Source organism: Botrytis cinerea, chromosome 13 (genome assembly GCF_000143535.2).
Source record: "Botrytis cinerea B05.10 chromosome 13, complete sequence".
NCBI classification, from domain to species: Eukaryota; Fungi; Ascomycota; class Leotiomycetes; order Helotiales; family Sclerotiniaceae; genus Botrytis; species Botrytis cinerea.
The window spans coordinates 676,814-688,472 of NC_037322.1; the positions used below are offsets into that span (position 1 = coordinate 676,814).

General features: G+C 42.0%; 3 protein-coding genes across 3 annotated transcripts; 2 read left to right on the forward strand and 1 right to left on the reverse strand.

Annotated features, from left to right (window-relative positions):
* The first annotated feature begins 550 nt into the window (after positions 1–550).
* On the forward strand, positions 551–2,770 carry BCIN_13g01900 (hypothetical protein). The gene is made up of 2 exons (XM_024696704.1): positions 551–1,086; positions 1,145–2,770. The coding sequence occupies exons 1-2, from the start codon at positions 890–892 to the stop codon at positions 2,583–2,585; spliced, it is 1,638 nt and encodes a 545-aa protein (XP_024552517.1). The 5' UTR covers positions 551–889; the 3' UTR covers positions 2,586–2,770.
* A 2,650-nt stretch (positions 2,771–5,420) lies between these two features.
* BCIN_13g01910 (hypothetical protein) lies at positions 5,421–9,901 on the forward strand. Its single transcript, XM_024696705.1, has 8 exons — positions 5,421–5,584; positions 5,660–6,487; positions 6,535–6,587; positions 6,635–7,588; positions 7,646–8,089; positions 8,147–8,211; positions 8,264–8,900; positions 8,967–9,901. The coding sequence occupies exons 1-8, from the start codon at positions 5,509–5,511 to the stop codon at positions 9,828–9,830; spliced, it is 3,921 nt and encodes a 1,306-aa protein (XP_024552518.1). The 5' UTR covers positions 5,421–5,508; the 3' UTR covers positions 9,831–9,901.
* Positions 9,902–9,933: 32 nt separating this feature from the next.
* BCIN_13g01920 (hypothetical protein) lies at positions 9,934–10,702 on the reverse strand. Its single transcript, XM_024696706.1, has 2 exons — positions 10,452–10,702; positions 9,934–10,368 (listed from the first exon to the last, which is right to left on the reverse strand). Exons 1-2 carry the CDS (start codon positions 10,537–10,539, stop codon positions 10,040–10,042), a joined length of 417 nt encoding a protein of 138 aa, XP_024552519.1. The 5' UTR covers positions 10,540–10,702; the 3' UTR covers positions 9,934–10,039.
* Between the last annotated feature and the right edge of the window lie 957 nt (positions 10,703–11,659).

Consider the following 11,659-nt stretch of genomic DNA (forward strand, 5'->3'; position numbering starts at 1 on the left):
TCCTCGCCCTGTGGATCTCAAAGATGGCCCCGGGCCAATTTAATATAAATCCCCATGAGAAACGAAGTGGAAAGCGAGTGGGCTGAGCTCCAAGCTCTCACAGCCGTATCAAATACGTGCTCTATAGGCTCCAATCAGCTATACTTTATGGCAGGTCGAGTCGGTATTCAACGATAGTAATTTATCAGATCATGGTTATAAGTGGTTAGTCCTGGCGGCTGGACAGGATGAGCTGACCTAACCTGCGTGCCGGCACAGGAGTAAACTTACTTTGACGTGAGTAGAAATTGGCACTGATAGGTCGAATTCCGTGAAACCCGAGAGTGGAATTCTTATTACTTCACGTTAAAAGTTCATGCCAGCGAGGTGCAGAAAAAAAACAATGGGTCGTCAGAAGAAAGCAGCAATTGGGCTGTGTTGGCGAACCAAAGGGGATATCATGTGTATGATTGAATGGTAATTAATATACCTGGATGACATTTGGTACCATCGTGCTACTGACTGCTTTATATACCTGGCCTTTCCCATTTCGACTCTCATTTTCTACTTTGAATTTCCCGAATCGTCTACTTCGTGTGTTTGTGTTGACACACGTGATCCCCCCTTGTTATACCGTACAGGGCTACTGAGTGTATTTCTATATTCATTCCTCATCTAGCCATTTCATAACGCTCTTCATTTATAAACGCGTATCTAATCCGTGATTCACATCTACACGCCAAGCCATTCACTGTTGGGGCGTGTCTAAGATTGGGTCGTGTTGATTTTTTTATTTAATCTCCACTAATCGCTAATCTTACTGTACCGCATTAAAACAGATCTTATTTAAGCTCCGTCGCACGAGAAAAATAAAACTGGCGAAGTTGACACTTTGGTCAAAGCAACCATCATGGATTCGTCGTCTGAAGTTAGGACCAGGAAGGTGTGGCCGTTGAAGGAGATCAGAGAGTTGGTGGAGCAAGGTCACGCGATTGTTATCTCAGAGGGATATGTGTTAAAGCTGGATGCATGGCTTAACCGTCACCCCGGTGGTGCAAAGGTTATTCTCCATGTCGTGGGAAGAGATGCTACCGTTGAATTGGATGCGTGAGTTTTTGATATGGACAGGACCGAGAATGAATTATAGCTGCTGACTCTTTTCTAGATTTCATAGTAAGGAGGTCAAGGCCCAAATGGCCCGTTATCGAATCGGCAAATTGGAAGAACCGTGGGTGAACATTATACCCCCAATCCAAAGACAATCGCTCCGGATACCAGAAAATGAGGTCGAAAAAGAACCTTCAACACCTATCTCCGAGATACCTTTGATTGATGTCACCGTCACCGAAAATCTCTTAGCTGTCCCTTGCCAAGCAAATCCGGATAGCGATGCTAGCTCCACTGCCTCTTCCGTATTCGACGGCGAGGGCTTACGACTTCGAAATCGAACAGAAGGAAGTTCCGTTGATTCTGAAGAGATTCCCGATCTGGAAACCAAAATGGACGCCACAGAATTGGAGACTAGATTTCAAGCCCTAATTGCTAAATTAGAAGACGAAGGCCTATACGACAGCAAGCTCTCGGCGTACATAACGGAAATCCTGCGATGTACGATTTTATTTTCTCTTTCGATGGTTTTTCTTCGGATAGAGTGGTATGCTGCCAGTGCAGCATTCCTCGGTATGTTTTGGCATCAAATCGTCGCCACGGCACATGACGCAGGTCATTTGGCAGTCACCCACGATTATAATATCGATTTCTTAATCGGTGGTGTGGTTTTGAATTTCTGTGGTGGCCTTTCGATAGGCTGGTGGAAACGCAACCACAATATCCATCACATTGTTACGAATTCACCAACTCATGATCAAGATCTTCAAATTCTACCTTTCATCGCCATCTCGCCGGTATTTTTCGATTCTTTGTACTCGACAGCTTCCGAGTGTATCATGCACTATAATTGGTTTGCCAAATTCATGGTTCCAAAACAAGCATGGACATACTATTTCCTCCTCTCGGTCGCGCGTTTCAATCTCTACTACCTCGCCTGGGACTTCATCCTCCGCGATCTCGGCACCAAACTGCACCGTAAACAACGAATTTTCGAACTCGTCGGGCAAATCTTCTTCTGGACTTGGTTTGGTTATTTGATCGTCTACCGCAGTATCCCTACCATCTCCCAACGCATCATTTTCTGTCTCATCTGTCACATGATCACACTCCCATTGCATCTCCAATTGACCGTCTCCCACTTCTCCATGTCGACCGAAGAATCGGAACCAAGCGAACATTGGATCCAACGCATGTTCCGCACAACCATGGATGTAGATTGCCCAACGTGGATGGATTGGTTCCACGGCGGTTTGCAATTCCAAGTCACACATCATTTATTCCCACGCATGCCGAGACATAATTTACGTAAAGCAAGCGGATACGTCAAGGAATTCTGCGCAGAAACGGGGCTGAAATATGAGGTTTATGGATTTGGAGAGAGTAATGGGAGGATGTTGGATAGACTTGCGGAGGTGGCTAGACAAGCTAGGTACTTGAAGGATTGTCAAGATAGTATTGTGAGTAAGGGGGAATATTTGCATGGGCACTGGGATTGAGGATGCTTTTGTTTGTTTGTTTATGTGGGATGTGAGCATTGCATTGCATTGCGCTTTATGGATGCTACTTGATGGCATTTTTGCATTTTAGGCGCGAAAATGGGGATTGCGGATACGTATGTCTTTGGGCGTTGGTAGATTGTCATAGATTATAGTAGTATATAACCATATAATACATAATGTCAATACATCATTTCAATGCTATCTTTAATCGAGATTTCTTTCCGCATCTCTTGTAATCCAAGCCAAAGAAATCTCCTGATACCAGAAATCGATAAACGCCCTGTTTCATTCCTCAGCTTTACACTTTCTGACCGAAGAACTAAAAATTTGTCTTTCCGCTGCCTCCTTCCCAACCCATCCACAACCACACTCCACCATCTTCCCTCTCATCCCAACACCCCAAACTCAACTGCCTCATTCCTCGCCCCGCTCTTTGCCCCATTACCCCATCATCCCATCCTAGCTCCTGCGCGTCTACTTATCTCCGGCATCCCAGTCTCCCCAGCATCCCACTTTCACCCCTCCCCCGCACTCTGTTTCCCATTCTTCTTTTTCTTCTTATATTTATGTATCTTCATTTTATCCCGTGCTAATCAGTTTTATCTCATGATGTCAACTTGTCTCTGGCATCTTTGCTGTGGGATTCTTGTTTTGTTGAGTTTTGTGTTTTTCTGTAACTATATGTGAGAAATTGGAATAAAGTGTGTCTGGGGATAATTCGTGATGGATAGTCATGTTATGATTGTGGAGGGGGATGTAATGTTCAGTTTGGCTTGGCTCTCTTTTGTGACATGAGATAGAGTGGGTGGGTGGCGGGTTAGAAAATTTTGAGGTATAGAGGGGTTAGTGATCTTTCTGGTATTGCTGAAAGATGAAGGGATGGGGAGAGAGGGTGGATGGTTTGAGAGAGTGGGATTATTTGCTTGGGGAGAAGTAAGGTAGGATGGAATGTAATGAGATTGAATTGCAGATACACAGAGTTCCGCAATTCTATAGAAGAGATGTCTCATTGCCCAAAAGTCATCATGAGTAAGTGATTCTTAAGACTTAGATCTAGGAGAGAAAAATTAGAATGGACATCTATTACTTATCAGGCGCAGAATGTTTTCCTTGAAAACATCTGAGCCTCAAGTAACAAGTATATTGAACTTCTACTGAGAAGCTGTGGCCTCTTCCATCTAATGAGAAAACTTATAAAGTTCTTCTAATGAACCTTATATCGATAGTGATTTTACTTGCTATGGGACGAAACTGACGTGAAGAGCCGGGCTAATGTTTATGTTTTAGAGAAAATAAGTCTTATTTGTCTTCGTGTTGAGAGTAATCTCAAAGAGTCGATTTGTGTTATCATCTAATCATATCGGCTTTTCAAATTTCAGGATCTGTGTATTTCGCCTTGATAGGACGATATTGTTAGATGAACGTTTGTAGTCAGATGATATTTTTGAGTGATATAGACGGTTTATCAAGTGGCAATTTTCAGTTTCAGATATCGTAACTATTAGGCATGTAGTTTTTCAAAGGTTATGAGGAAGGCCCTCGCAGTCTAGATAGTAGCTACTTGGGGGCTAGTATGGCTATTAGGTTGCTGTTAAAATAGTATTTTTACTTCGATTATTTTGATACAATCGGAAACAATGTATATATGATCTCTTCCCCAATGAAAAAATTTCGCTAGGGCGGTGTATTTTGTTCGGGTAGGAGATTTGATGTAATTAAGGCGCGTCTTGAGTGAAGGGTGATAAGATCGGTTGAAAGAGATATTACACTTGAAGTATACTTTTTAAATGATTTATACAAAGCTGATAACTTCAAGGTTCATGATCGTCTTGAGATTTTTAGCAGGGCGATCTTTAACCTTGGAATCAAGAGTGTCGTAAAGCGATGCCATATGAGTTATACCGGTGCTCTAGGCTTTACCTACGTCTTGGTTTCGTTCTATGAATTCTGGACTTCTACGGTGTCAATGACTTTGTACAACTCCGAGTGCTTCCCAAAAAAATCATCACCATGACACTAATGAATATGATATCATGGAGATGTAAGATGAGAAATGTCGATAACAAACCTCGGAATTTGCATTGGCATTGGGAAATAAATGATGATGTCAAGATCAATTCAGGGGAGAAGGAACAGCCAAGTGATAATTCAAGGTCCAAGAAGTTTCCTTCTAACTATCAGTTCACAAAATAAAGAATCACGAATAGAGGAGTTCAAAGAAGATCATGTAACAATGATGATGAGTGTTCAAACCTTGATCGAGATATTTGAACTAATTCTCATGTGTCACAAGTCAAATTTTTTGATTCATTTTCAACTACTTTCTGTTGGAAGGGAATATGCACGAACTATTGAAATGATAATGCCCTGAAGGCTGTTCTTTAGTTTCACACATACACATCAGAGTTTCATTACTTCTTGTCAGTAATACATATCATCTTCCCCTATAGATGTTCACATAGGGGAATAGCTTTGATGGAGTGAAGTCTATAGCAAAACATGTATAAAGATATAGAAAACGGTACATACTTACAGAAAAATGATGAGTCCGGATTATCAGCAAAGTCTGAATCTCCCTTCGTAATATGAAAACACAACTCTCGAATATCAATGACATTTGCTCTCACCTTCAACATCTATAGTCTCTCAGAAGACTTTAGTCCATCTAGTCTGGGACACTCGTCGTTATAATTCACTTATTATGGAAGGAGAGAGATCACTAGCTTCCTTTCGGGAGCTTTAAGAGGCTTCTTTGGATCTCCATCTTCTGTCCTTCTTCTTCCTTCTTACACAATATCTTATTTCGTTATATCATTTACATTTCGTCCCTTCGATATATTATCCATATCTATCTATTGAGACAAGTTTGCGTAGATTTATTTATATTTGCTTACATCGATCCTAATCACTGAAGACTGTCATGGAGTTTCTTTCAGGACTCGAGTTCCGCCGAAAATTCGCACAACTATTCGAAATCAATCCTAGCTTGACAAACAGTGAGTTCAATCACTGACCAAGATAGTTTCAATTCTTCCTTGTCATTCTACGTTAATACTAACACCATTCCAAAGCTGAAGCTTACACCATTCTGGAAGCAAACTCTTTTGACGTACCCAAGACCTGCCTCGAAATATCTGAAAAGACACAGGAATCAGCCCAAGAGGGAGAATTCCGGATTCCGAAAATAGCTTTGGAACAACTCGAAGCCCGTGAAACACTGGCAAAGAAGGTCAAATCAAGTCAGACACCAGAGCAGAGTCAGCCGAGCATCTTTATCAACAACAAATTGCCAGATCAAGAGGTTTACGACTCAAAAATCCCACAAGTGAAGTTACGGGAGATCATTGAGATTGATGATAGTGAAGATGAAACAAATCAAGAAATCGTTGTTGACGATGGGCAAAATGTTGCTCAGAATAGTGCAGACTCTGGTACCAATGGATCAGATCAAGCTGTTGCTGGCTGGAAAAGAGAACTCTCGGATATCGAGATGTTCGATGATTCAGATGTCGACAACGCAAGCCCTGAGGATGAATCCGATTCAGAAATTGACTATGGTAGCCAGCATTTAAGATCTGCCTTTGACCCTCACATGAAGTCTGTAGAAAAACTCAAGGAAAGTAAACAGCCTAAGTCAAATAAATCAGCCAAGTCATTCAAGCCGGAAACGTGTACGACGCGATTCGTTTCAATGATCGGTGGCACATTGTTCTACAGGGAACTTAGACCTATTAGAATAAGCGAGGATCAAACATTAGTGGAATCGGGCTACAAAGAATATCGTGAAGGAATCGTATCGGCTCTTGATTCCGAAAAGAAATTTCTTCATGAAAGCCTGGATAATTTGATCGAGTGTCAAGCTAAGTGTCAAGCTGGAGACAGCGTTCTGGTACAGAATGGTAAATAATCGTCTCTTTCTGTTCGATCGAAGGCTAATCCCAAGAAGCCGAAATCAAGTCCAAAGTTCATTGTGCACTCATCGTACACTTATACAAAGAAGTAAGTTGACTCTATGACTCAAGTGTCGAGCGAACTAATTTTGTAAGGACGAGGTATCAATGGCCCACGTACGATATTTTGAAAGGGGCTGCGATACCATAATTGGTGAGGCCGCCTGTCCACGGCAGCTATTCGTTACTTCCAGATGTGCGAATATCCTCAAAACTGAAATAAAAGCCAAAATCAGAGTCGATTTCCGTGGGGAAAGTGATAATGCCGGTGGCTCAGAAATTCATCTCATCGAAGAAGAGTACCACAGAAGCGCAGACCGGTATTTTTATAGATTTCGTTATGATATTTCATCCGAAAGCTTTACTGAAGTAGAAGAGATTGTGAAGAAAGACCAGAAGACTCTGGTCGAGGAATGTGAGTGCTGCTCGCTCAAAAAAGTCATGTGTGAGGAGAAACATCGACCGCTAAGAATATTAAACTTCGACGAAGAACAAAAAGTTGCTACTCGGTTCATTTATAAAGGCACAAGATATGAATTGAAAGACTTCGTTTATTTCATTTTGAAACCTACTTCTGGTTCAAGGGGACCGCATCCGTACAATATTGGTCAAATAAAAGATGCCAGGATCACCAGTTTGAGAGGCCAGCTTGATGTCCAGTTGACTGTGGATAATTACGAACGTTATGACGACTACTTTCAGCCTAAGAGGCCGGAAGAAGGTGGAGTGAATGTCCCGTTCCCAATCCATGATAATAGAAGAGTATTTCGCTGGAACTCTAAATTGGTGAATCCAAAGGATCTTGACGGTCACTGCTTTGTGAGGCACATACACCACATTGATGATCTAAACAATTACAAGGACCTCGATGACACATTCTGGGTTCAGGATTATATTCCCTACAACTTGAAAAAGGATTCAATTACAGTCGAAGACTTGAAGCTCATGCCCAAAGAGCATTTGACGTATCTAAAAGTAAACAAGCAGAGGCTCGAGAGAGAGAGAAAGCAAGAAATGAATAAGATGCATGGGACAAAATTGAATACTCTGGTAGGTTTATATGAATTTTTTTGACGTTGTTGATATACATACTAATCAACCTTTAAGGATGTCTTCAGTGGCGCAGGTGGATTAAGCCAAGGCTTGCATGAAAGCGGAGTGATAGGGAATAGCTATGCTATTGAGTCTGATACCGCGGCCTGCCAGACTTTTGCAAAAAACTTCCCAAGTGCGATCGTATACAATTACGATGCAAATAAGTTTTTAGAACGAGCGATGAAGATTGACGCTGGATACGTTGAGGGCATTGCCTATGATATAGCTGGGAACTTAATGCCGAAGATGCCCGCAAAAGGCGATATCGATATGATTGTAGGAGGACCTCCTTGCCAAGGATGGAGTAGAGCAAACCGAAAGAATAACCCTAACAAGATACTGAAGGAACCTATCTGTCCTATGAGAGAGGCAATCGCCACATTCCTCTCCTACGTGGATTTTTACAGACCCAAATATTTCTTATTAGAAAATGTTCCCGGCATAAAACACCACCCGGTAGGTTCCATATCTAGAATATATTTAAATTCTCAATCTTACTAACAATAATGATAGCTCAATGGCAATGATATTCCGAGTTATTCCCCTGACAGGGGACCTTTGAAAAACGGTGCAATGAAGTATATACTTCAAGAATTCTTCAGAGTAGGATGTGGCTAACAGAAAGTACAGGTTCATTTTCCGATTTTTAACGTCTTTGGGATACCAATGTCAACACGCAACCCTGCAAGCAGGTGCCTATGGTGTACCTTCGTCTAGAAAACGTGTGATAATTTGGGCCTGTCTACCAGGGCATAAGCTTCCGAAATATCCTGAGCCGACAAATGTCTTTAAGTCTGTCCCCAGAAATCCTCCTTACCTGAGGAGATCAGCTCCACATTGGCCAATCAATATAGGAGACTGCATTTCAGACCTTAGTCTAATTGGAGTGGAGAATCCCCACGAAGAAACAAAACACTCGACTTCGAAGAACAAAAAAAATGTTGGTTCAGGAAAGCAAATCTGTGCCTCCACGCCTAGATCTGAGTACCAGAGACGCGTGCAGAATTCTGATTCTTGTCAGCCTCTGCATAACCATGTGACAGGTAGAATTTCAGTTAGACAAAATGAGCGAGTGCGTACCGTTCCACTCGAAGCTGGAGCCGACTATAGAAGAATGGACGAGAAACTGATGACTAAGGCAATGAGAGAAGTATTAGAGGAAATGCGGAAAAATAAAAATTATCGGAACAAAAAGTTGGAGGGGAAATACGGAAGACTGTCCGTAGATGATCTCTTCAAAATATTTACTACAACTCGTGACAAGTGGGTACGTTCTCTGCTGTCTTTTCCAACAGATGACGGAAATTTGAAATACTGACGAGAATGATACCAGACACTCCATCCATACTTACCACGAGTATTTACAACAAGAGAACTGGCTAGAGGTATGGGATTCCCAGATAGCTTCGTATGGGATATGGTAATCACAAAACTGTCTGATGTTCTTAAACAAATAGGCAATGCTGTGCCACCCCCATTTGCAAGAGCACTCGGAAATGAACTGCGGAAAGTTTTACAAGAATCAGAATATAACAACAGAGAGAGCAAAGACGACGAGGACATGATTGATGAAGATGAGATTGCAACTCACGACCAAACCAACCAGAAAATGGATATAGCTGAGGAGATATTGGCTATGAGTGAGACGGATTCTGATGAAGAAATTGACTACCTAATAACCGCACAGCTCGAAAGACGATTCAACCAAAGCACAGACAATCAAACAGATGCTGGGAGTGAGGACGAGGATGAGAAGAATTCAGACGCGGACGGTGAAGTGTCAGGCGAGAGCGACGTGGATATTGATGGAGACATGGAAGATCGAGAGGATCAAAACGATCTTGAATCCGAAGACGAGAACGAGAGTAACTGGAGCACAGATGAGGAAATATTGAACGAGAGTGAAGTGGACGCTGATGAAGATATGGAAGGCCAAGTGGGTCAAGGCATTCTTAAATTTGAGGACGAGATTGAGCAGGATCTAGATACAGACGAGAGAATGTCAGAAGGAAGTGACATCGATGCTGACGAAGACATGGAGGGTGGAGACGATCTAGAATCTGCGGACGAAGACGATATGAATGGGGCTATATGCTCGGAAGAAGAATGTGTGGTCAGCACGATAATGCAGATGGAGGAAAGAATCAATACGGGAGGAAGCAGGGATGACGCAATTGTGATTGATGATTCAGAATGATGGTTTGATGCTGAATTTTCAAAAGTACAAAGCGGTATTTTGCGATACTTCGCGACATTTTTAATCGGGCATTTTCATTTCATTTGTAACAACATAGATCTCTTGAACATATTTAGATAGAATTGAACCTCTAGATATTTCTTAAAAAATACCGTGGCAGAAATTTTGAAAGGGATTGACAAGCGTCTATGTGTCTCACTCTTCAACTATCAGACGTCGTACTTCAACTTTTTATCGCCGACTGGCATATAGGTCTCGAACCACATTACTGCTTGAAAGAAGGCAGCTCGCTTTGCGTAAATTTCGTCTCTAGTCATTCGACCTTTACTTGGTAATCTAACAGCAAATGCATATTCTACACCCGAGAACAAGTTCATTTGCCAAGGAACTCTTGGTTGCAACTTGCCAGACTGGATAGCGTCTTTTTCTGCGCTGGTTGACTTAACCATTTCGATGAGTGCCTTATCTTGTTCGTGGCGAGTTCGTACGTCGACTGATCGATCGTCCCATGCCTGAGCAAGAGATAGTGGTACTTGAACTACAATCACTCAAGGAAATTAGGAATTGTGTATATGAGAGAAAGCTAGAAGCTGCAGGAAAATATGGAATAGATATTCTTACGCGTTCCATATGCTGATGTTTGCAGACGTCCAGGATGAGCTATAAAAGCAGCTTCGATACGGCAGGGGTTCTCTTGGATTAAATTCATGACTAGAGAAGTTAGCGTGTGTCTTGTAACTGATCTAGGTATTACTGAAGAATAGGACTGACGTGGGAGGGCACCACCACTGTATCCAACTCCACTAATATGGGTACAATTTCGATTATTGCGAAGATAATCCAAGGCGTTCTTTCTCACTTGGCTCGCTATCAGGACCCCTGGTCTCCTATGGGTCGGAGTCTACTGATAGAATCAGCTCTTGTCAGACAAAAAGATGCATCTTACTCATAACCTTCTATTTTTTGATTTGTCTTTTGATGCTTACCCCAATAGTTAATAACTACAGTGACGTAACCGGCCTAAAGTCTATTAGATTCTTTGACCATAACAGAACATTAGAGTATGCCCTGGCAAATTCATCGGCACTTTTCTCATTGTTAGAATGGGGTCTTTCTATCAAATTTAATGTACACGGAAACTCATAGAGCGCGATTGCTCGAGGCTATACCCGAGCTATTAGAAAAAATAAATCAGGCCTTGATTTCTCTTGACATTGTCGGAGGTAGGCTCCGCAATATACACGACATCGCCTTCCAGTATAGCATCTTCAGATCTTGGTCTCACACTACAGAAAGCCTTAGCTGATGTTGTTGGTGGAATGCGGCCTACGATGTATAGGAAGGGTGCCTACATTTCAGAGTTACCTGTAAAAACATCTGCGGTTCCAAGAATTATGTTTGCCGAGTTCTGCGAAGCTCGGTAAACCTTGACGATAGACGGCTAGAAATTTGATCCCAGAACGGGAAAGCAATGCTCCAGGCTGAGTATACTGCTACCACTACTATAATCCATAATAAAATTATTCGGATGCCGGATTCGCCCCCAGTATACTCACCAGGCCCAAAAAAGGCCCTTCATAGATCTCTAAGTCGCCCATAGTTATTAACAATCGATATACCGGCTACAATCTTAAGGAAAACAAAGCTATGTGTTTACTGGTAGAAGCTCGTATCGTTCGTCGTCTGGATTATCAACACAACTCAGAAATAAAACAGGGATAGAAGTATAGTCAGTAGGAGAATACATAGTATACGAAACGAGCTACACTTTTACTAGACAATAGAATAGAAATGAACAAGAAATAAGGAACAAGGAATCAAAGTATTCC

Bases quoted from the DNA above. Each gene is read 5' to 3' on its own strand.
- BCIN_13g01910 (XM_024696705.1), top strand. From the start codon at position 5,509: ATGGAGTTTCTTTCAGGACTCGAGTTCCGCCGAAAATTCGCACAACTA. The intron at 5,585-5,659 runs GTGAGTTCAATC...ACCATTCCAAAG, and splicing joins CAATCCTAGCTTGACAAACA to CTGAAGCTTACACCATTCTG. The intron at 7,589-7,645 runs GTAGGTTTATAT...TCAACCTTTAAG, and splicing joins GGACAAAATTGAATACTCTG to GATGTCTTCAGTGGCGCAGG.
- BCIN_13g01920 (XM_024696706.1), bottom strand. From the start codon at position 10,539: ATGAATTTAATCCAAGAGAACCCCTGCCGTATCGAAGCTGCTTTTATA. The intron at 10,369-10,451 runs GTAAGAATATCT...GAGTGATTGTAG, and splicing joins AACATCAGCATATGGAACGC to TTCAAGTACCACTATCTCTT.
- BCIN_13g01900 (XM_024696704.1), top strand. From the start codon at position 890: ATGGATTCGTCGTCTGAAGTTAGGACCAGGAAGGTGTGGCCGTTGAAG. The intron at 1,087-1,144 runs GTGAGTTTTTGA...ACTCTTTTCTAG, and splicing joins GCTACCGTTGAATTGGATGC to ATTTCATAGTAAGGAGGTCA.